The following is a 22,891-nucleotide window of genomic DNA, read 5'->3' on the forward strand; positions in this document are numbered from 1 at the left end:
GGATGGGATAAAGAGGAGTAAAGGGGAGGGGAGGGAGAAAAGAGGGATGGGTAAAGAGGAGGTAAAGGAGGGTGGAGGGGGAGAAAAGAGGGATGGGTAAAAGAGGAGGTAAAGGAGAGGGGAGGTGGAGAAAAGAGGGATGGGTAAAAGAGGAGTAAAGGAGAGGGGATGTGGAGAAAAGAGGGATGGGTAAAAGAGGAGTAAAGGAGAGGGGAGGTGGAGAAAAGAGGGATGGGTAAAAGAGGAGTAAGGGAGAGGGGGAGAAAATAGGGATGGGTAAAAGAGGAGTAAAGGAGAGGGGAGGGGGAGGGGGAGAAAGGAGGGATGGATAAAAGAGGAGTAAGGAGAGGGGAGGGAGAGAATAGAGGGATGGGTAAAAGAGGAGTAAGGAGAGGGGAGGGGGAGAAAAGAGGGATGGGTAAAAGAGGAGTAAAGGAGAGGGGAGGGGGAGAAAAGATTGATGGGATAAAGAAGAATAAAGGAGAGGGGAGGTGGAGAAAAGAGGGATGGGTAAAAGAGGAGTAAAGGAGAGGGAGGGGAGTGGAGAAAATAGGGATGAGATAAAGAGGAGTAAAGGAGAGGGGAGGGGGAGAAAAGAGGGATGGGTTAAAAGAGGAGTAAAGGAGAGGGAGGGGAGTGGAGAAAATAGGGATGAGATAAAGAGGAGTAAAGGAGAGGGGAGGGGGAGAAAAGAGGGATGAGATAAAGAGGAGTAAAGGAGAGGGGAGGGGGAGAAAAGAGGGATGGGTAAAAGAGGAGTAAAGGAGAGGGGAGGGGAGTGGAGAAAATAGGGATGAGATAAAGAGGAGTAAAGGAGAGGGGAGGGGGAGAAAAGAGGGATGGGTAAAAGAGGAGTAAAGGAGAGGGAGGTGGAGGGAGAAAATAGGGATGAGATAAAGAGGAGTAAAGGAGAGGGGAGGGGGAGAAAAGAGGGATGGGTAAAAGAGGAGTAAAGGAGAGGGGAGGTGGAGGGGGAGAAAAGAGGGATGGGTAAAAGAGGTGTAAAGGAGGTGGAGGTGGAGAAAAGAGGGATGGGTAAAAGAGGAGTAAAGGAGAGGAGGTGGGGGGGAAAAGAGGGATGGGATAAAAGAGGAATAAAGGAGAGGGGAGGTGGAGAAAAGAGGGATGGCAAAAGAGGAGTAAAGGAGAGGGGAGGTGGAGAAAAGAGGGATGGGTAAAAGAGGAGTAAAGGAGAGGGGAGGTGGAGAAAAGAGGGATGGGTAAAAGAGGAGTAAAGGAGAGGAGGTGGGGGGGAGAAAAGAGGGATGGGATAAAAGAGGAATAAAGGAGAGGAGAGGTGGGGGGGAGAAAAGAGGGATGGGATAAAGAGGAGTAAAGGGGAGGGGAGGGAGAAAAGAGGGATGGGTAAAAGAGGAGTAAAGGAGGGTAGAGGGGGAGAAAAGAGGGATGGGTAAAAGAGGAGTAAAGGAGAGGGGAGGTGGAGAAAAGAGGGATGGGTAAAAGAGGAGTAAAGGAGAGGGGAGGTGGAGAAAAGAGGGATGGGTAAAGAGGAGTAAAGGAGAGGGGAGGTGGAGAAAAGAGGGATGGGTAAAAGAGGAGTAAAGGAGAGGGGAGGTGGGGGGGATAAAAGAGGAGTAAAGGAGAGGGGAGGGGGAGAAAAGAGGGATGGGTAAAAGAGGAGTAAAGGAGAAGGGAGGTGGGGGGGAGAAAAGAGGGATGGGATGAAAGAGGAGTAAAGGAGGTGGAGGGGGGAAGAGGGATGGGTAAAGAGGAGTAAAGGAGAGGGGAGGTGCGGGGGAGAAAAGAGGGATGGGATAAAAGAGGAGTAAAGGAGAGGGGAGGTGGGGGGGAAGAGGGATGGGATAAAAGAGGAGGATCGAGGGGGAGAGGAGAGCAACCAGAACACACCAGCATTAATAAAATGAAAATGTATTACCCCAATGGATAGGTACATTGATATATATTACCCCAATGGATAGGTACATTGATATATATTACCCCAATGGATAGGTACATTGATATATATTACCCCAATGGATAGGTACATTGATATATATTACCCCAATGGATAGGTACATTGATATATATATTACCCCAGTGGATAGGTACATTGATATATATTACCCCAATGGATAGGTACATTGATATATATATTACCCCAGTGGATAGGTACATTGATATATATTACCCCAATGGATAGGTACATTGATATATATTACCCCAATGGATAGGTACATTGATATATATTACCCCAATGGATAGGTACATTGATATGTATTACCCCAATGGATAGGTACATTGATATGTATTACCCCAATGGATAGGTACATTGATATGTATTACCCCAATGGATAGGTACATTGATATGTATTACCCCAATGGATAGGTACATTGATATATATTACCCCAATGGATAGGTACATTGATATGTATTACCCCCAATGGATAGGTACATTGATATATATTACCCCAATGGATAGGTACATTGATATGTATTACCCCAATGGATAGGTACATTGATATATATTACCCCAATGGATAGGTACATTGATATATATTACCCAATGGATAGGTACATTGATATATATTACCCCAATGGATAGGTACATTGATATATATTACCCCAATGGATAGGTACATTGATATATATTACCCCAATGGATAGGTACATTGATATATATTACCCCAAATATATATTACCCCAATGGATAGGTACATTGATATGTATTACCCCATGGATAGGTACATTGATATGTATTACCCCAATGGATAGGTACATTGATATATATTACCCCAATGGATAGGTACATTGATATGTATTACCCCAATGGATAGGTACATTGATATGTATTACCCCCAATGGATAGGTACATTGATATGTATTACCCCAATGGATAGGTACATTGATATATATTACCCCAATGGATAGGTACATTGATATGTATTACCCCAATGGATAGGTACATTGATATATATTACCCCAATGGATAGGTACATTGATATATATTACCCCAATGGATAGGTACATTGATATGTATTACCCCAATGGATAGGTACATTGATATATATTACCCCAATGGATAGGTAACATTGATATTGATTACTACCCCCAATGGATAGGTACATTGATATATATTACCCCAATGGATAGGTACATTGATATATATTACCCCAATGGATAGGTACATTGATATGTATTACCCCAATGGATAGGTACATTGATATGTATTACCCCAATGGATAGGTACATTGATATATATTACCCCAATGGATAGGTACATTGATATATATTACCCCAATGGATAGGTACATTGATATATATTACCCCAATGGATAGGTACATTGATATATATTACCCCAATGGATAGGTACATTGATATATATTACCCCAATGGATAGGTACATTGATATATATTACCCCAATGGATAGGTACATTGATATGTATTACCCCAATGGATAGGTACATTGATATATATTACCCCAATGGATAGGTACATTGATATGTATTACCCAATGGATAGGTACATTGATATGTATTACCCCAATGGATAGGTACATTGATATGTATTACCCCAATGGATAGGTACATTGATATGTATTACCCCAATGGATAGGTACATTGATATGTATTACCCCAATGGATAGGTACATTGATATGTATTACCCCAATGGATAGGTACATTGATATGTATTACCCCAATGGATAGGTACATTGATATGTATTACCCCAATGGATAGGTACATTGATATGTATTACCCCAATGGATAGGTACATTGATAGATATTGTTGTAGTTATATAGTATGATGTTGACAATAATCAGTCACTAGCTAGTTCTGTTCAGCCCCTGCTTACCTGGATGGGCAAACCCCCCAGATCTAACATACACACACAGACACACACCGTGCGTGACTCAGTACTGGCCACAGTCACTTCCCTGTTGTCCAATCAATGAAGTTCTGAGAAGTGGGTGCAGGTTCTCACACACACACTAACACACTCACACACCAGACAGTGTTGTCCAGTCCCAAATGAATCCCAAGCTCCTCTGTCACGTGTCAAACTCCAAATCTAAAGGGCTGTAGTTAGAATAACTTTTATAACAACTTATAAATGCCATAATATCTTCTAACTTTAATTCTATGGTCTTGGTCCTTTCCAGATTGTGTCAGCTGTGCAGTACTGCCATCAGAAAAAGATTGTACACAGAGACCTGAAGGTAATGAACACTTTATGTACACACACACACACACGCATACACACATGTACCCTGGCATACATACAGTGGGGCAATTTAGTCAGCCACCAATTGTGCAAGTTCTCCCAATTGTGCAAGTTCTCCCAATTGTGCAAGTTCTCCCAATTGTGCAAGTTCTCCCAATTGTGAAAGTTCTCCCAATTGTGCAAGTTCTCCCAATTGTGCAAGTTCTCCCAATTGTGAAAGTTCTCCCAATTGTGCAAGTTCTCCCAATTGTGCAAGTTCTCCCAATTGTGAAAGTTCTCCCAATTGTGCAAGTTCTCCCAATTGTGCAAGTTCTCCCAATTGTGCAAGTTCTCCCAATTGTGCAAGTTCTCCCAATTGTGCAAGTTCTCCCAATTGTGCAAGTTCTCCCAATTGTGAAAGTTCTCCCAATTGTGCAAGTTCTCCCAATTGTGCAAGTTCTCCCAATTGTGCAAGTTCTCCCAATTGTGCAAGTTCTCCCAATTGTGCAAGTTCTCCCAATTGTGAAAGTTCTCCCAATTGTGCAAGTTCTCCCAATTGTGCAAGTTCTCCCAATTGTGCAAGTTCTCCCAATTGTGCAAGTTCTCCCAATTGTGCAAGTTCTCCCAATTGTGCAAGTTCTCCCAATTGTGCAAGTTCTCCCAATTGTGCAAGTTCTCCCAATTGTGCAAGTTCTACCTATGTTCTACCTATGATGTAACTTTCATCATAGGTGCACTTCAACTATGACAGACAAAATGAGATTTTTTATGAATTTATTTGCAAATTATGGTGGAAAATAAGTATTTGGTGACCTACAAACAAGCAAGATTTCTGGCTCCCACAGACCTGTTGTTACCACTTGTTACCTGTATTAATGGCACCTGTTTGAACTTGTTATCAGTATAAAAGACACCTGTCCACATCCTCAAACAGTCACACTCCAAACTCCACTATGGCCAAGACCAAAGAGCTGTCAAAGGACACCAGAAACAAAATTGTAGACCTGCACCAGGCTGGGAAGACTGAATCTGCAATAGGTAAGCAGCTTGGTTTGAAGAAATCAACTGTGGGCGCAATTATTAGGAAATGGAAGACATACAAGACCACTGATAATCTCCCTCGATCTGGGGCTCCACGCAAGATCTCACCCCGTGGGGTCAAAATGATCACAAGAACGGTGAGCAAAAATCCCAGAACCACACAGGGGGACCTAGTGAATGACCTGCAGAGAGCTGGGACCAAAGTAACAAAGCCTACCATCAGTAACACACTACGCCGCCAGGGACTCAAATCCTGCAGTGCCAGACGTGTCCCCCTGCTTAAGCCAGTACATGTCCAGGCCCGTCTGGAAGTTTGCTAGAGAGCATTTGGATGATCCAGAAGAAGATTGGGAGAATGTCATATGGTCAGATGAAACCAAAATATAACTTTTTGGTAAAAACTCAACTTGTCATGTTTGGAGGACAAAGAATGCTGAGTTGCATCCAAAGACCACCATGCCTACTATGAAGCATGGGGGTGGAAACATCATGATTTGGGGCTGTTGTTCTGCAAAGGGACCAGGACGACTGATCCGTGTAAAGGAAAGAATGAATGGGGCCATCTATCGTGAGATTTTGAGTGAAAACCTCCTTCCATCAGCAAGGGCATTGAAGATGAAACGTGGCTGGGTCTTTCAGCATGACAATGATCCCAAACACACCGCCCGGGAAACAAAGGAGTGGCTTCGTAAGAAGCATTTCAAGGTCCTGGAGTGGCCTAGCCAGTCTCGAGATCTCAACCCCATAGATAATCTTTGGAGGGAGTTGAAAGAGTTGGGTAGACAAACATTAGAGGGAGAGTAAGAGTGGTAGAAACAAGAAGAAAGAAAGAACTGTGCCTACTTCTTATTGTACTGTGAATGCACTTATTTGTTACTGCATTAGAAGTGCCTGTTATTGTCTGCATTATTAGCTGATATAACTTATTGAGGAGATCCACAGGCACGTCACGAGACCTGTATCCTGTTCAGGAGGATGTAATGTTAGGGATATAAATGTTTAGTGTACAACATATATTATTATTGTAGATGTGAGTCATTTAGCAGACGCTCTTATCCAGAACGACTGACAGTCGTTGAGTGGATACATTTTTCGTACTTGTCCCCCGTTGGAATGAAACCCACAACTGTGGCATTGAAAGCTCCATGCTCGACCAACTAAGCCACATGGGATCGACATCTTGTGTCACACTGAATGGGGTCCCCACACACCCCACCTATAGTTCACTAGTACCGGTGTAAAACCTACCCATCTACCTCCCCCTTTTAATTGTAAACAACAACAATGTTCAGTGTTTCCCATCACTGAATAAATACCAGACACAAACACACCCACTTCACCTTCTCTCCCCCGCCCCCACCAGGCTGAGAACTTACTCCTAGACGCTGACATGAACATCAAGATTGCCGACTTTGGCTTCAGTAACGAGTTCACAATGGGCAGTAAGCTGGACACGTTCTGCGGCTCCCCTCCCTACGCCGCCCCAGAGCTGTTCCAGGGGAAGAAGTACGACGGGCCTGAGGTGGACGTCTGGAGCCTGGGGGTCATACTGTACACGCTGGTGTCAGGGTCGCTGCCCTTCGACGGTCAGAACCTCAAGGTGTGTATGTGTGTTAACTCTGGCCTTCACTCTTATGTCCCAATTCTCTACCCATCTGTCCTAAATGAAAGGAAAGGACTAGTGTAAGAATGGTAAAAACTCCATCTCGTCCATGCTTACACTTGCATACCATGCTAACTGCGTGGGGAAGAGTACCAGATTGCACACTTTGGGAGACAGGTTGAGACACAGGGTCTATATATCCTCTGTAAGAGCTGAAAGTGTTGTAAGGGGTAAATACCGTATCCCTTTCTACATGTCCACCGACTGACCCCTGACCTCTAAACCTCCGACCCGACCTTTATCCTCTCCTCTCTATCTCCCCCTATAGGAGCTGAGAGAGCGTGTTGTAAGGGGTAAATACCGTATCCCTTTCTACATGTCCACCGACTGACCTCTAAACCTCCGACCCTGCCTTTAATCTCTCCTCTCCATCTCCACCTATAGGAGCTGAGAGAGCGTGTTGTAAGGGGTAAATACCGTATCCCTTTCTACATGTCCACCGACTGACCTCTAAACCTCCGACCCTGCCTTTAACCTCTCCTCTCTATCTCCCCCTATAGGAGCTGAGAGAGCGTGTTGTAAGGGGTAAATACCGTATCCCTTTCTACATGTCCACCGACTGAACCCTGACCTCTAAACCTCCGACCCTGCCTTTAACCTCTCCTCTCTATCTCCCCCTATAGGAGCTGAGAGAGCGTGTTCTAAGGGGTAAATACCGTATCCCTTTCTACATGTCCACCGACTGACCTCTAAACCTCCGACCCTGCCTTTAACCTCTCCTCTCTATCTCCCCCTATAGGAGCTGAGAGAGCGTGTTCTAAGGGGTAAATACCGTATCCCTTTCTACATGTCCACCGACTGACCCCTGACCTCTAAACCTCCGACTCTGCCTTTAACCTCTCCTCTCTATCTCCCCCTATAGGAGCTGAGAGAGCGTGTTGTAAGGGGTAAATACCGTATCCCTTTCTACATGTCCACCGACTGACCTCTAAACCTCCGACCCGGCCTTTAACCTCTCCTCTCTATCTCCCCCTATAGGAGCTGAGAGAGAGTGTTGTAAGGGGTAAATACCGTATCCCTTTCTACATGTCCACCGACTGACCCCTGACCTCTAAACCTCCGACTCTGCCTTTAACCTCTCCTCTCTATCTCCCCCTATAGGAGCTGAGAGAGCGTGTTCTAAGGGGTAAATACCGTATCCCTTTCTACATGTCCACCGACTGACCCCTGACGTCTAAACCTCCGACCCTGCCTTTAGTCTCTCCTCTCTATCTCCCGCTATAGGAGCTGAGAGAGCGTGTTATAAGGGGTAAATACCGTATCCCTTTCTACATGTCCACCGACTGAACCCTGACCTCTAAACCTCCGACCCTGCCTTTAGTCTCTCCTCTCTATCTCCCCCTATAGGAGCTGAGAGAGCGTGTTCTAAGGGGTAAATACCGTATCCCTTTCTACATGTCCACTGACTGACCTCTAAACCTCCGACCCTGCCTTTAACCTCTCCTCTCTATCTCCACCTATAGGAGCTGAGAGAGCGTGTTCTTAGGGGTAAATACCGTATCCCTTTCTACATGTCCACCGACTGACCTCTAAATCTCCGACCCGGCCTTTAACCTCTCCTCTCTATCTCCCCCTATAGGAGCTGAGAGAGAGTGTTGTAAGGGGTAAATACCGTATCCCTTTCTACATGTCCACCGACTGACCCCTGACCTCTAAACCTCCGACTCTGCCTTTAACCTCTCCTCTCTATCTCCCCCTATAGGAGCTGAGAGAGCGTGTTCTAAGGGGTAAATACCGTATCCCTTTCTACATGTCCACCGACTGACCCCTGACGTCTAAACCTCCGACCCTGCCTTTAATCTCTCCTCTTTATCTCCCCCTATAGGAGCTGAGAGAGCGTGTTATAAGGGGTAAATACCGTATCCCTTTCTACATGTCCACCGACTGAACCCTGACCTCTAAACCTCCGACCCTGCCTTTAACCTTTCCTCTCTATCTCCCCCTATAGGAGCTGAGAGAGCGTGTTCTAAGGGGTAAATACCGTATCCCTTTCTACATGTCCACCGACTGAACCCTGAACTCTAAACCTCCGACCCTGCCTTTAACCTCTCCTCTCTATCTCCCCCTATAGGAGCTGAGAGAGCGTGTTCTAAGGGGTAAATACCGTATCCCTTTCTACATGTCCACCAACTGACACCTGACCTCTAAACCTCCGACCCTGCCTTTAACCTCTCCTCTCTATCTCCACCTATAGGAGCTGAGAGAGCGTGTTGTAAGGGGTAAATACCGTATCCCTTTCTACATGTCCACCGACTGACCTCTAAACCTCCGACCCGGCCTTTAACCTCTCCTCTCTATCTCCCCCTATAGGAGCTGAGAGAGCGTGTTCTAAGGGGTAAATACCGTATCCCTTTCTACATGTCCACCGACTGACCCCTGATCTCTAAACCTCCGACCCTGCCTTTAACCTCTCCTCTCTATCTCCCCCTATAGGAGCTGAGAGAGCGTGTTGTAAGGGGTAAATACCGTATCCCTTTCTACATGTCCACCGACTGCGAAAACCTCCTCAAGCGCTTCTTGGTGCTCAACCCATCCAAGCGTGGTACACTTGAGGTGAGGGAGGATGTCCGAAACGTAAATATGTCTTACGCTTACTACTTATGTTACTTCGCCGTCCACGGACTCCTTCCTTCTTCACGTCACTCCTGCATGGTTTCTGTCTGTGTGGAGATGTTTGGGATGCAAGGTTTGAACACAGCACCTTCATGCCCACACACTGGTACGTGCACACGCTGGTACGTGCACACGCTGGTACGTGCACACGCTGGTACGTGCACACGCTGGTACGTGCACACGCTGGTACGTGCACACGCTGGTACGTGCACGCGCTGGTACGTGCACACGCTGGTATGTGCACACGCTGGTACGTGCACACGCTGGTACTTGCACACGCTGGTACTTGCACACGCTGGTACGTGCACACGCTGGTACGTGCACACGCTGGTATGTGCACACGCTGGTACGTGCACACACACGTCTTCCATCCGATAGAGTAGATTTCCCACTGCTAGACGTGCGCACACACGCACACACACACACACACACACACACACACACACCTATCCCTCCCCCATCTACACCATAGTCCTGTCTGTACACTCACTCATCTCCCTGTACTGAGGAAACAGACATAATTAATTAAACAGCTAAAGGCAGTCCTACCACTCTCATCACATGTGTCCCTGTGTATTTATCTAAAACTGACCTTAGATCAGTGTCTAGGGGCAAAAACCTGTTTTTGCTTTGTCAATATGGGGCATTGTGTGTAGATTGATTTGAAAAGTATTCAATCCATTTTAGAATGAGGCTGGAACGTAACAAAAGTCAAGGGTCTGAATATTTTTCGAATATAGTGTGAGTTGTAAAATGTCATTCATAGGCTAGGTTGTAGCAACCTCATGATGGGTATATGGAAAGTTTAAGTATCATGTAGTAGCCTCAGCCTTTCAATGATGTTTTGAGCTGGGTGAATGGAAAATGGATGACAGTCATCCAATATGCTGTAATAGAAATGTGCATAAAACAAATGTATTGTCCTCCCTCATCTGAAACGGAACCGACCGCCACTGTTGTAGCAAGGTTGAATGCAAACTGTCCACTAAAATCCTAATTGATTTTGCTTCAATTCCTAAACTTCCTTCACGTATTATCATGAAAAGGAATTGGAAGCAGTTTGATACTCAGGGTTTTGTACATGATTTTTTAAACTTTGCCTGGAATAAACTTGAATTCATCCCTGATGTTGAATTTGCTTCTTTTTTTTTAAACTTCCATAAATCATTTCAGGAATCATGCAACAAGCCCCTTTCAAACAAAACAGAATTACAGGCAGAGACAGCCATTTCAGGAATCATGCAACAAGCATGCCCCTTTCAAACAAAACAGAATTACAGGCAGAGACAGCCATTTCAGGAATCATGCAACAAGCATGCCCCTTTCAAACAAAACAGAATTACAGGCAGAGACAGCCATTTCAGGAATCATGCAACAAGCCCCTTTCAAACAAAACAGAATTACAGGCAGAGACAGCCATTTCAGGAATCATGCAACAAGCATGCCCCTTTCAAACAAAACAGAATTACAGGCAGAGACAGCCATTTCAGGAATCATGCAACAAGCATGCCCCTTTCAAACAAAACAGAATTACAGGCAGAGACAGCCATTTCAGGAATCATGCAACAAGCATGCCCCTTTCAAACAAAACAGAATTACAGGCAGAGACAGCCATTTCAGGAATCATGCAACAAGCATGCCCCTTTCAAACAAAACAGAATTACAGGCAGAGACAGCCATTTCAGGAATCATGCAACAAGCATGCCCCTTTCAAACAAAACAGAATTACAGGCAGAGACAGCCATTTCAGGAATCATGCAACAAGCATGCCCCTTTCAAACAAAACAGAATTACAGGCAGAGACAGCCCTTGGTTCTCAGATGAACTAGCAATCATAAGGAAACGTAATGCTTTGTGGGCTTAAGGTCTGATTCAGCTGATGATTGGATGGCTTTTAAATGCCTTTGGGAATCAGGTTGTGGCTATGACCCGAAAGCAGACCACTATCTCAAGTCTACTGCTGATAATCTGAATAATCGTTCAACATTTAAAAAAGTTTAGAGTGCAAAGGAGATGCACAGCTCCCTAAACAACTGCTGGTTGACTCACAGGTGGTAATTGAGAACCTTTATTCTGAACTCTTAATCATCATTTTCTTGATGCAGGTTATTGGTTATTGGTTAAAGGTCCATATGCGCCCCCTGGGAAATTACCCGACACTCCCTCCCCCATTTCTCCTTCACCCAAACCCAGATAGCTGATGTTCTGAAAGAGCTGCAAAATCTGGACCCCTACATATTAGCTGGGCTAGACAATGTGGACCCTTTCTTTAAAAAAATTATCCGCCACAATTGTCGCAACTCCTATTACTATCCTGTTCAACCTCTCTTTCGTATCGTCTGAGATCCCTAAAGGTTGGAAAGCTGAGGCGGTCATCTCCCTCTTCAAAAAGGGTGACACTCTAGACCCAAACTGTTATAGACCTGTATCTATCCTACCCTGCATTTCTAAAGTCTTCGAAAGCCAACAAACAGATCATCGACCATTTCGAATCCCACCATATCTTCTCCGTTATGCAATCTGGTTTCAGAGCTGGTCATGGGTGCACCTCAGCCACACTCAAGGTCCTAAACGATATCATAACCGCCATCGATAAAAGACAGTACTGTGTAGCCGTATTCATCGACCTGGCCAAGGCTTTCGATTCTGTCAATCACTGCATTCTTATTGGCAGACTCAAAAGCCTTGGTTTCTCAAATGACTGCCTCGTCTGGTTCACCAACTACTTCTCAGATAGAGTTCAGTGTGTCAAATCGGAGGTCCTGTTGTCCGGACCTCTGGCAGTCTCTATGGGGGTGCCACAGGGTTCAATTCTCAGGCCAATTCTTTTTTCGGTATACATCAATGATGTCGCTCTTTCTGCTGGTGATTCTCTGATCCACCTCTACGCAGACGACACCATTCTGTATACTTCTGGCCCATCTTTGGACACTGTGTTAACAAACCTCCAGACGAGCTTCAATGCCATACAGTACTCCTTCCCTGGCCTCCAACTGCTCTTAAATGCAAGCAAAACTAAATGCATGCTCTTCAACCGATCGCTGCCCGTGCATCTAGCATCACTACTCTGGACGGTTCTGACTTAGAATATGTGGACAACTACAAATACCTAGGTGTCTGGTTAGACTGTAAACTCTCCTTCCAGACTCACATTAAGCATCTCCAATCCAAAATTACATCTAAAATTGGCTTCCTATTTCGCAACAGAGCAGCCTTCACTCATGCTGCCAAACATACCCTAGTAAAACTGACTATCCTACCGATCCTTGCCTTCGGCGATGTAATTTACAAAATGGCCTCCAACCCTCTACTCAGCAAATTGGATGTAGTCTATCACAGTGCCATCCGTTTTGTTACCAAAGCCCCATATACTACCCACCACTGCGACCTGCACAATCTTGTTGGCTGGCCCTTGATTCATATTCGTCGCCAAACCCACTGGCTCCAGGTAATCTATACGTTTTTGCTAGCTAAAGCCCCGCCTTATCTCAGTTCACTGGTCACCATAGCAGCACCCACCCGTAGCACTCGCTCCAGTAGGTATATTTCACTGGTCAACCCCTTTGGCCGCCTTTCCTTCCAGTTCTCTGCTGCCAATGACTGGAACGAACTGCAAAAATCACTGAAGCTGGAGACTTATTTTTAGACTTATTTTTCCCTCACTAGCTTTAAGCATCAGCTGTCAGAGCAGTTTACCAATCATTGCACCTATACATTGCCCATCTGTAAATAGCCCAACCAACTACCTCATCCCCATGTTGTTATTTATTTTCTTTCTCCTTTGCACCCCACTATCTCTACTTGCACATTCATCTCCTGGACATCTATCACTCCAGTGTTTATTTTCAAAATGTAATTATTTCACCACTATGGCCTATTTATTGCCTTACCTCCCTAATCTTTCTACATTTGCACACACTGTATATAGATTATTTTATTGTCTTATTGACTGTGTGTTTGTTTATCCCATGTGTAACTCTGTGTTGTTGGCGTCGCACTGCTTTGCTTTATCTTGGCCAGGTGGCAGTTGTAAATGAGAACCTGTTCTCAACTGGTCTACCTAAGGTGAAATGAAGTAAAAAGCCTTCTCCAGGTTCTCTGTCTCGGAGCTGCAGACGTCATTGCTTCTCCTTTAGATTCATATCAACGTCCCACCAGGGGGATGTGCTTAATAATACATACAACCTAAACTACACAATAATGAATTCAAAGTGCTATAGCTACATATTTAAAGTGAAAGTGCAATATGGTGTATACTGGAGGGACCAACAGACTATCTATTATACAGCCTAATGCCTGTTAGAATAAAATAGTCCCCATATCTATCTGTTTCCATTTTCTTTAGAAGAAGTTTCTTTCCCCTTGTCTGGCTAGAAGAAGTTTCTTTCCCCTTGTCTGGCTGGAAGAAGTTTCTTTCCCCTTGTCTGGCTGGAAGAAGTTTCTTTCCCCTTGTCTGGCTGGAAGAAGTTTCTTTCCCCTTGTCTGGCTAGAAGAAGTTTCTTTCCCCTTGTCTGGCTGGAAGAAGTTTCTTTCCCCTTGTCTGGCTGGAAGAAGTTTCTTTCCCCTTGTCTGGCTGGAAGAAGTTTCTTTCCCCTTGTCTGGCTGGAAGAAGTTTCTTTCCCCTTGTCTGGCTGGAAGAAGTTTCTTTCCCCTTGTCTGGCTGGAAGAAGTTTCTTTCCCCTTGTCTGGCTGGAAGAAGTTTCTTTCCCCTTGTCTGGCTAGAAGAAGTTTCTTTCCCCTTGTCTGGCTGGAAGAAGTTTCTTTCCCCTTGTCTGGCTGGAAGAAGTTTCTTTCCCCTTGTCTGGCTGGAAGAAGTTTCTTTCCCCTTGTCTGGCTGGAAGAAGTTTCTTTCCCCTTGTCTGGCTGGAAGAAGTTTCTTTCCCCTTGTCTGGCTAGAAGAAGTTTCTTTCCCCTTGTCTGGCTGGAAGAAGTTTCTTTCCCCTTGTCTGGCTGGAAGAAGTTTCTTTCCCCTTGTCTGGCTGGAAGAAGTTTCTTTCCCCTTGTCTGGCTGGAAGAAGTTTCTTTCCCCTTGTCTGGCTGGAAGAAGTTTCTTTCCCCTTGTCTGGCTGGAAGAAGTTTCTTTCCCCTTGTCTGGCTAGAAGAAGTTTCTTTCCCCTTGTCTGGCTAGAAGAAGTTTCTTTCCCCTTGTCTGGCTGGAAGAAGTTTCTTTCCCCTTGTCTGGCTGGAAGAAGTTTCTTTCCCCTTGTCTGGCTGGAAGAAGTTTCTTTCCCCTTGTCTGGCTGGAAGAAGTTTCTTTCCCCTTGTCTGGCTGGAAGAAGTTTCTTTCCCCTTGTCTGGCTGGAAGAAGTTTCTTTCCCCTTGTCTGGCTGGAAGAAGTTTCTTTCCCCTTGTCTGGCTGGAAGAAGTTTCTTTCCCCTTGTCTGGCTGGAAGAAGTTTCTTTCCCCTTGTCTGGCTGGAAGAAGTTTCTTTCCCCTTGTCTGGCTGGAAGAAGTTTCTTTCCCCTTGTCTGGCTGGAAGAAGTTTCTTTCCCCTTGTCTGGCTGGAAGAAGTTTCTTTCCCCTTGTCTGGCTGGAAGAAGTTTCTTTCCCCTTGTCTGGCTGGAAGAAGTTTCTTTCCCCTTGTCTGGCTGGAAGAAGTTTCTTTCCCCTTGTCTGGCTGGAAGAAGTTTCTTTCCCCTTGTCTGGCTGGAAGAAGTTTCTTTCCCCTTGTCTGGCTGCTGCTGTGACTGCATTTTGAGTGAAGGGGATGAGTATTGTCCTGTAAAATGCTTTCAAGTTTCAGGATGATGAGAACATGCATCTTTAATCTCACCCTAGAATGAAATATCCAAGTTGTGGAAATCAGGATTTGTCCAACCTCTTTTGAAAGGAGGTGATCACATTCTTCTGAATAACTATTGGCCCACATCTAAATAGTCTGTTCTGGCAGAGGTATTGGAGGCCTTGCCTCCAGGAAAACTATATTTTGAGTGGTATGCAATCAGGTTTCAGGTCTAGCCACATAACTGTCATAGCAACGTTGAGGGTTTTGAGTGATATTCACTGTGTTCTAGATAGGAATCTTCATTGTGTATCTGTATCGATAGACTAGTCAAAGCCGTTTGACAGTGTGGACCATACTGTCTGTCTTGGTGCAGATATTGAAGTGTATGGGGATTACTGGTAATGTCTGGAGTGGTTTGTGAACAAGAGTGCCTTGACTTTTTCCACATTTTGTTATGTTAAAGTCTGAATATTAAATGTAGATATTTTTGGTCACTGGCCTACACACAATACCCCATATTGTCAAAGTGGAATTAATTATTATTACTATTTTTATTTATTTATAAATTAATAAACAATGAAGCTGAAATGTCCTGAGTCAATACGTAGTCAACTCCTTTGTTAATGCAAGCCTAGATAGGTTTAGGAGTAAACATTTGCTTAGCAAGCAATGAATTTCAAATACAGATTTAACCACAAAGACCAGGGAGGTATTCCAATGCTTCACAAAGAAGGGCACCTATTGGTAGATGGGTAAAAACACAAAAAGCTGACATTGAATAACCCTTTGAGCACGGTGAAGTTATTAATTACACTTTGGATGGTGTAGCAATACACCCAATCACTACAAAGATTCACTAAGTTGCGTAGAGGAAGGAAACAGAGGCCAATGGTGATTTTAAAACAGTTACAGAGTTTAATGGCTGTGATAGGCAACAACTGAGGATGGATCAACAACATTGTACTTATTCCACAATAATAACCTCTTTGACAGAGTGAAAATAAATAAGCCTGTACAGAATAAAAATATGCATCCTGTTTACAACAAGGCAATTCACTTTTTGTCCTGAATACAAGGTGTTATGTTTGGGGCAAATCCAATACAACACATTACTGAGTACCTCTCTCTGTATTTTCAAGCACAGTGTGTTAAGCCAGATGGTTGTTAGTCGGACACCGTAAAGATCGATTTTAGGTCCCCTGTTTATTATCTATATCAACATCATTGGGAGCCATATTGAGACAGCTGATGTACATTTTTACGTGGAAGACACTGTTCTCTATTCAAGTGACAGCAGTTTAACTTTGGCTTTTGAAAAAGCTCTAACATCATTCAACAGAATCTTCTAAATCAAAATGCTATTTTCTAATACCATCCTGACAAGCATGTAATTACTACCTTGGATTGACATTCTATAGAGCAAATCAGAACGTACACATATCTGGGAGGGTGGATGAGGAGTGGCTTCACCACCCACGTGGAGAACATTGCCAGGAAACGCCAGCTGCGTATACTCCGGCACAAAGCTTGTTTTCCTATGCCACCAGAAAATAGTTTTCTTGTACTTGGACTATGGTCATACTGTTTATGTGACTCAAGACTCGAGCTCTACAATGAAGGCTCTTGGCACTGTGCATCTTTGCAGCCCTTTGTTTCGTCACCAATCAGAGACGTCTAACTCTCTGTGATCTCTACAGTGCTGTCAGGTGGACATTACTAGCAACATGCAGGCTCAAACACTGGTACATTCTCATTTACAAGGCCATTTTAGGAAAACTGCTTTTTTACCGAGCTCGGAATGAAAACACTAAGATCTCAATCTTGCTTTATGCTCGAAGTCCCAAGAATTTGAACCACGCCTTCGATTCCCTGAAATGGCTGAAGTGAAATGGAACTGAACCCAACCCTGGCTCCCCCATTCAACTTCTCAGATGCTCCCCATTGGAAAGGATCCCGGGTCGCGTTCAGGATGTTGCAGATATAGATATATTGTATAGAGTTGACACGATTTCCACTTGAGAGAGAAGGATTTATTTTTCAATCTGAATGGTATGTAAAGTTCTCTGCTGAATGTGACCCCAGTAAACTACTCTACTGATCGACAGTCCTTCTATAGACCCTCATCCTGAGTTGGGGTGAATTTTATTTCAATTCAGTCAATTCCTGATTTGAAAAGAAATTGGAATTGGTCCCAACCCTGCCCCCCCCCCCCCCCCCCCCCCATCCCAAATCTGGACCTGGAGGTCCGCCACTCTGCTGGTTTTCAACCTTCCCTTCTAATCAAGGAACTGTTCAGACATGGGACACTAGGGTCGACTTCATGTGGCACCAACGCTCGTTTGTGTTCTGTGTTGAAAAACATTTTGAAATGTTTTCTGTGGTGTGCCCCAATGAACACAACCTAGGTGAATGGCATCTCGGGCCATTCAGTGAAATGAATCAATCATTTTACTACCAGGAAGAATCTAACACCAGCAGACGTCCAGGCTGTGACTTGAGTAGCAGAGTTGTCAAACAAGCCCATGAGAAAAGAGTTGGCCGAAGCAGAAAGAGACTGGCACAAACAGTGCCTTCGAAAAGTATTCAGATCCCTTAAATTTTTCCACATTTTGCTACATTACAGCCTTGTTCTAAAATTGGTTGAGTTACATTTTTTCCCTCAATCTCCACACAATACCCCATACTGACAAAGTGAAAACTTTTTGCTAAAGTATTCAGACCCTTTGCTATGAGACTCGTCCTGTTTTTGCTGCCAACAAAGTACTGAGTAAAGGGTCTGAATACTTATGTACATTAGGTAATTCTGTAAAAAAATAAATAAAATGTAATTAGCAAACATTTCTAAAAACCTGTTTTCGCTTTGTTATTATGGGGAATAAGGCTGTAACGTAACAAAATGTAGAAAAAGTGAAGAGGTCTGAATTCTTTCTTAATGCACTGTATTGCCACTATTTTACCCAATCCCAAATCGACCCCTTGCCCCTACCCGTGGGCCCTCGCCATTACCTCACTTGGGTACATCTGAAAAGATGAGATAAGCAATATTATAATGGCCCCTAATTTTACCTTTTGATAGCTTAGGTTGAAATATTTACAAATTGCTGTATCTATTACAGATCTAAGTGCATAGGCGCACAATGTAGGGGAGAGTGGTTGATTTAGGATTAGGCATCACTGTTATGAAATTCCACTTCGTTTGGCGGGTAATTGGGCCTCTAGAGCCGAGACTGATGTTTGTTCTGTCCTTCTTCCTCATAGCAAATCATGAAGGACCGGTGGATAAACGCAGGCCTAGAGGAGAATGAACTGAAGCCATTCATGGAGCCAGAACAGGACATCACAGACCAGAAGAGAATAGGTACATTGACTCCAACACTCCTCTCTCTATATATATCAGCGGCTCCCAATTTGCTTCCTTACCTTTCAATGTTTTCAGATCTGAACAGGTATAAGTTTGAAGAGTGTAGGGGTGGAGCATCTACCATATTGCTTACACCTTAGATCTGCATTAAGGAAGGGTTAGGGAGGGAATTGGGGACTGGCTTTACATCTATAAATCTATACACTGTATCGTCCTAAATGGCATCCCATTCCCTAAATAATGTACTATGATTGATAGGGCTCTGGTCAAAAGTAGTGCACTATGTAGGGAATAGGGTGCCATTTGGGAGAGTCAATGACTTTATTAAACCAGGGATGGTCATGCCGCTTCATGGAGAGTTACTGAGTATACAGGCTTTTGATCCTGTCTATCTCTAACACACCTGATTCAGATGGGTAGGCACATGTATTTAGAGGGAATCGCCCCTTACCCCCCTGTGTTAGGGGCTAGCCTTGCATGCTGTGCCCAACGTGAGCCTGTGTTGTTTTCAGACACGCAGGCAGCACATGGTCTAGCACTTCACTTAGACACACACACACCTTAACACACACAGAGTCATTAAAAATCATGCACGACCATGCATTAACACAACCACACTCAGTAACACAGTCATTATTGAAATACATGTGTGTGTGCGAACACACAAACGCACACACAGATCCACACAGATCCACAAGTCGATACAGTCTGGCAGGCCTTGTTCTTTCCACTCGGACCCCCAGGGCTTGCCCCCTCCCCTACCATGCCCTCTGTCGATGGCAGCATTGATCTCACTCAGCAGTGGGAGAGAGACGAGTGTGTGTCAGAGGATATTCCACAGTCTCAACAACAAGGAGGCCCTGTTTGGTTCCCCACATTATGTACAGTTTATTCACCTTTATTTACGGTCTCCATTTTAGATTTTGTTTTTGGGTTAGGTTATGTTTGTTTCACCAGCCGTCAGTGCTCTGTCAATATGTCTCTAATGTATGCATTAGTATGTTGTTGCTGAACATACAATTTAGCCTTGTGGGATTAATCATTTTTATTCAATTAAATGAATAAGTTCAATACCCCTAGTATTTTTGGTTCCCCCTTAACAAATAGGAAATGGCGATATTCACACGCTCCCAGCCTATTGGTTATTTGCTTTTCTCCTCACATATGTTCACACGCTCCCAGCCTATTGGTTATTTGCTTTTCTCCTCACATATGTTCACACGCTCCCAGCCTATTGGTTATTTGCTTTTCTCCTCACATATGTTCACACGCTCCCAGCCTATTGGTTATTTGCTTTTCTCCTCACATATGTTCACACGCTCCCAGCCTATTGGTTATTTGCTTTTCTCCTCACATATGTTCACACGCTCCCAGCCTATTGGTTATTTGCTTTTCTCCTCACATATGTTCACACGCTCCCAGCCTATTGGTTATTTGCTTTTCTCCTCACATATGTTCACACGCTCCCAGCCTATTGGTTATTTGCTTTTCTCCTCACATATGTTCACACGCTCCCAGCCTATTGGTTATTTGCTTTTCTCCTCACATATGTTCACACGCTCCCAGCCTATTGGTTATTTGCTTTTCTCCTCACATATGTTCACACGCTCCCAGCCTATTGGTTATTTGCTTTTCTCCTCACATATTTGTTTCTTTATTGAATAGAGGCGAGGGAGAGACGGGGAAGTTGAGAGGGTCAGAAGACAAGATAAAGCAAAACAGTGCAACGCCAACAACAACACAAAGTTACACATGGGGATAAACAACCGTACAGACAATAAAACAATAGAAAATCTGTATACAGTGTGTGCAAATGAGGATCACAGAATCGCCCGCAGCAAGATCGACATCATTAATACAGTGCCTTGCGAAAGTATTCGGCCCCCTTGAACTTTGCGACCTTTTGCCACATTTCAGGCTTCAAACATAAAGATATAAAACTGTATTTCTTTGTGAAGAATCAACAACAAGTGGGACACAATCATGAAGTGGAACGACATTTATTGGATATTTCAAACTTTTTTAACAAATCAAAAACTGAAAAATTGGGCGTGCAAAATTATTCGGCCCCTTTACTTTCAGTGCAGCAAACTCTCTCCGGAAGTTCAGTGAGGATCTCTGAATGATCCAATGTTGACCTAAATGACTAATGATGATAAATACAATCCACCTGTGTGTAATCAAGTCTCCGTATAAATGCACCTGCACTGTGATAGTCTCAGAGGTCCGTTAAAAGCGCAGAGAGCATCATGAAGAACAAGGAACACACCAGGCAGGTCCGAGATACTGTTGTGAAGAAGTTTAAAGCCGGATTTGGATACAAAAAGATTTCCCAAGCTTTAAACATCCCAAGGAGCACTGTGCAAGCGATAATATTGAAATGGAAGGAGTATCAGACCACTGCAAATCTACCAAGACCTGGCCGTCCCTCTAAACTTTCAGCTCATACAAGGAGAAGACTGATCAGAGATGCAGCCAAGAGGCCCATGATCACTCTGGATGAACTGCAGAGATCTACAGCTGAGGTGGGAGACTCTGTCCATAGGACAACAATCAGTCGTATATTGCACAAATCTGGCCTTTATGGAAGAGTGGCAAGAAGAAAGCCATTTCTTAAAGATATCCATAAAAAGTGTCGTTTAAAGTTTGCCACAAGCCACCTGGGAGACACACCAAACATGTGGAAGAAGGTGCTCTGGTCAGATGAAACCAAAATTGAACTTTTTGGCAACAATGCAAAACGTTATGTTTGGCGTAAAAGCAACACAGCTCATCACCCTGAACACACCATCCCCACTGTCAAACATGGTGGTGGCAGCATCATGGTTTGGGCCTGCTTTTCTTCAGCAGGGACAGGGAAGATGGTTAAAATTGATGGGAAGATGGATGGAGCCAAATACAGGACCATTCTGGAAGAAAACCTGATGGAGTCTGCAAAAGACCTGAGACTGGGACGGAGATTTGTCTTCCAACAAGACAATGATCCAAAACATAAAGCAAAATCTACAATGGAATGGTTCAAAAATAAACATATCCAGGTGTTAGAATGGCCAAGTCAAAGTCCAGACCTGAATCCAATCGAGAATCTGTGGAAAGAACTGAAAACTGCTGTTCACAAATGCTCTCCATCCAACCTCACTGAGCTCGAGCTGTTTTGCAAGGTAGGAATGGGAAAAAATTTCAGTCTCTCGATGTGCAAAACTGATAGAGACATACCCCAAGCGACTTACAGCTGTAATCGCAGCAAAAGGTGGCGCTACAAAGTATTAACTTAAGGGGGCTGAATAATTTTGCACGCCCAATTTTTCAGTTTTTGATTTGTTTTTTTTTTTGAAATATCCAATAAATGTCGTTCCACTTCATGATTGTGTCCCACTTGTTGATTCTTCACAAAAAAATACAGTTTTATATCTTTATGTTTGAAGCCTGAAATGTGTCAAAAGGTCGCAAAGTTCAAGGGGGCCGAATACTTTCGCAAGGCACTGTATATACACAGAGAAAAGAGTCAGACCGGGAATTGAACCCTGTGGCACCCCCATAGAAACTGCCAGAGGTCCAGACAACAGGCCCTCTGATTTGACACGCTGAACTCTATCAGAGAAGTAGTTAGTGAACCAGGCGAGGCAGTCATTAGAGAAACCAAGGCTTTTGAGTCTGCCGATAAGAATAAGGTGATTGACAGAGTCGAAAGCCTTGGCCAGGTCGATGAAGATGGCTGCACAGTATTGTCTCTTATTGATGGCGGTTATGATATTGTTTAGGACCTTGAGCGTGGCTGAGGTGCACCCGTGACCAACTCGGAAACCAGATTGCATAGCGGAGAAGTTACGGTGGGATTCGAAATGGTCAGTGATCTGTTTGTTCACTTGGCTTTCAAAGGTTTTAGAATGCAGGGTAGGATAGATACAGGTCTGTAACAGCTTGGATCTAGAGTGTCTCCCCCTTTGAAGAGGGGGATGACCGCGGCAGCTTTCCAATCTTTAGGAATCTCAGATGATACGAAAGAAAGGTTGAGCAGACTAGTAATAGGGGTTACGACAATGGCGGTGGATAATTTTAGGAAGAGATGGTCCAGATTGTCTAGTCCAGTTGATTTGTATGGATCCAGATTCTGCAGCTCTTTTAGGACATCAGCTGTCTGGATTTGGGTGAACGAGAAGCGCGGGGGGGGGGGGGGCACTGAGCTGTTGGCCGGGGTTGGGGTAACCAGTTGGAAGCGGGGCCAGCCGTAGCGAAATGCTTCTTGAAATTCTCGATTATTGTGGATTTATCATTGGTGACAGTGTTTCCTAGCCTCAGAGCAGTGGGCAGCTGGGAGGAGGTG

General features: G+C 44.2%; 1 protein-coding gene across 7 annotated transcripts in view; it reads left to right on the forward strand.

The window, feature by feature from the left end:
* The window catches only part of LOC109880232 (MAP/microtubule affinity-regulating kinase 3), a 177,074-nt gene that overhangs the window by 121,336 nt on the left and 32,847 nt on the right, over positions 1–22,891 (forward strand). For 4 of the 7 annotated variants that reach the window (XM_031800767.1, XM_031800770.1, XM_031800771.1 and 1 more), the window contains exons 7-10: positions 4,124–4,180; positions 6,569–6,805; positions 9,302–9,442; positions 18,465–18,564. In XM_031800767.1, the coding sequence (XP_031656627.1) occupies positions 4,124–4,180; positions 6,569–6,805; positions 9,302–9,442; positions 18,465–18,564 (535 nt within the window). The remainder of the gene's footprint in view (positions 1–4,123; positions 4,181–6,568; positions 6,806–9,301; positions 9,443–18,464; positions 18,565–22,891) is intronic. The other 3 variants (XM_031800768.1, XM_031800772.1, XM_031800774.1) reach the window with 1 other exon arrangement.

Source organism: Oncorhynchus kisutch, linkage group LG21, assembly GCF_002021735.2.
Source record: "Oncorhynchus kisutch isolate 150728-3 linkage group LG21, Okis_V2, whole genome shotgun sequence".
Classification (NCBI taxonomy): Eukaryota; Metazoa; Chordata; class Actinopteri; order Salmoniformes; family Salmonidae; genus Oncorhynchus; species Oncorhynchus kisutch.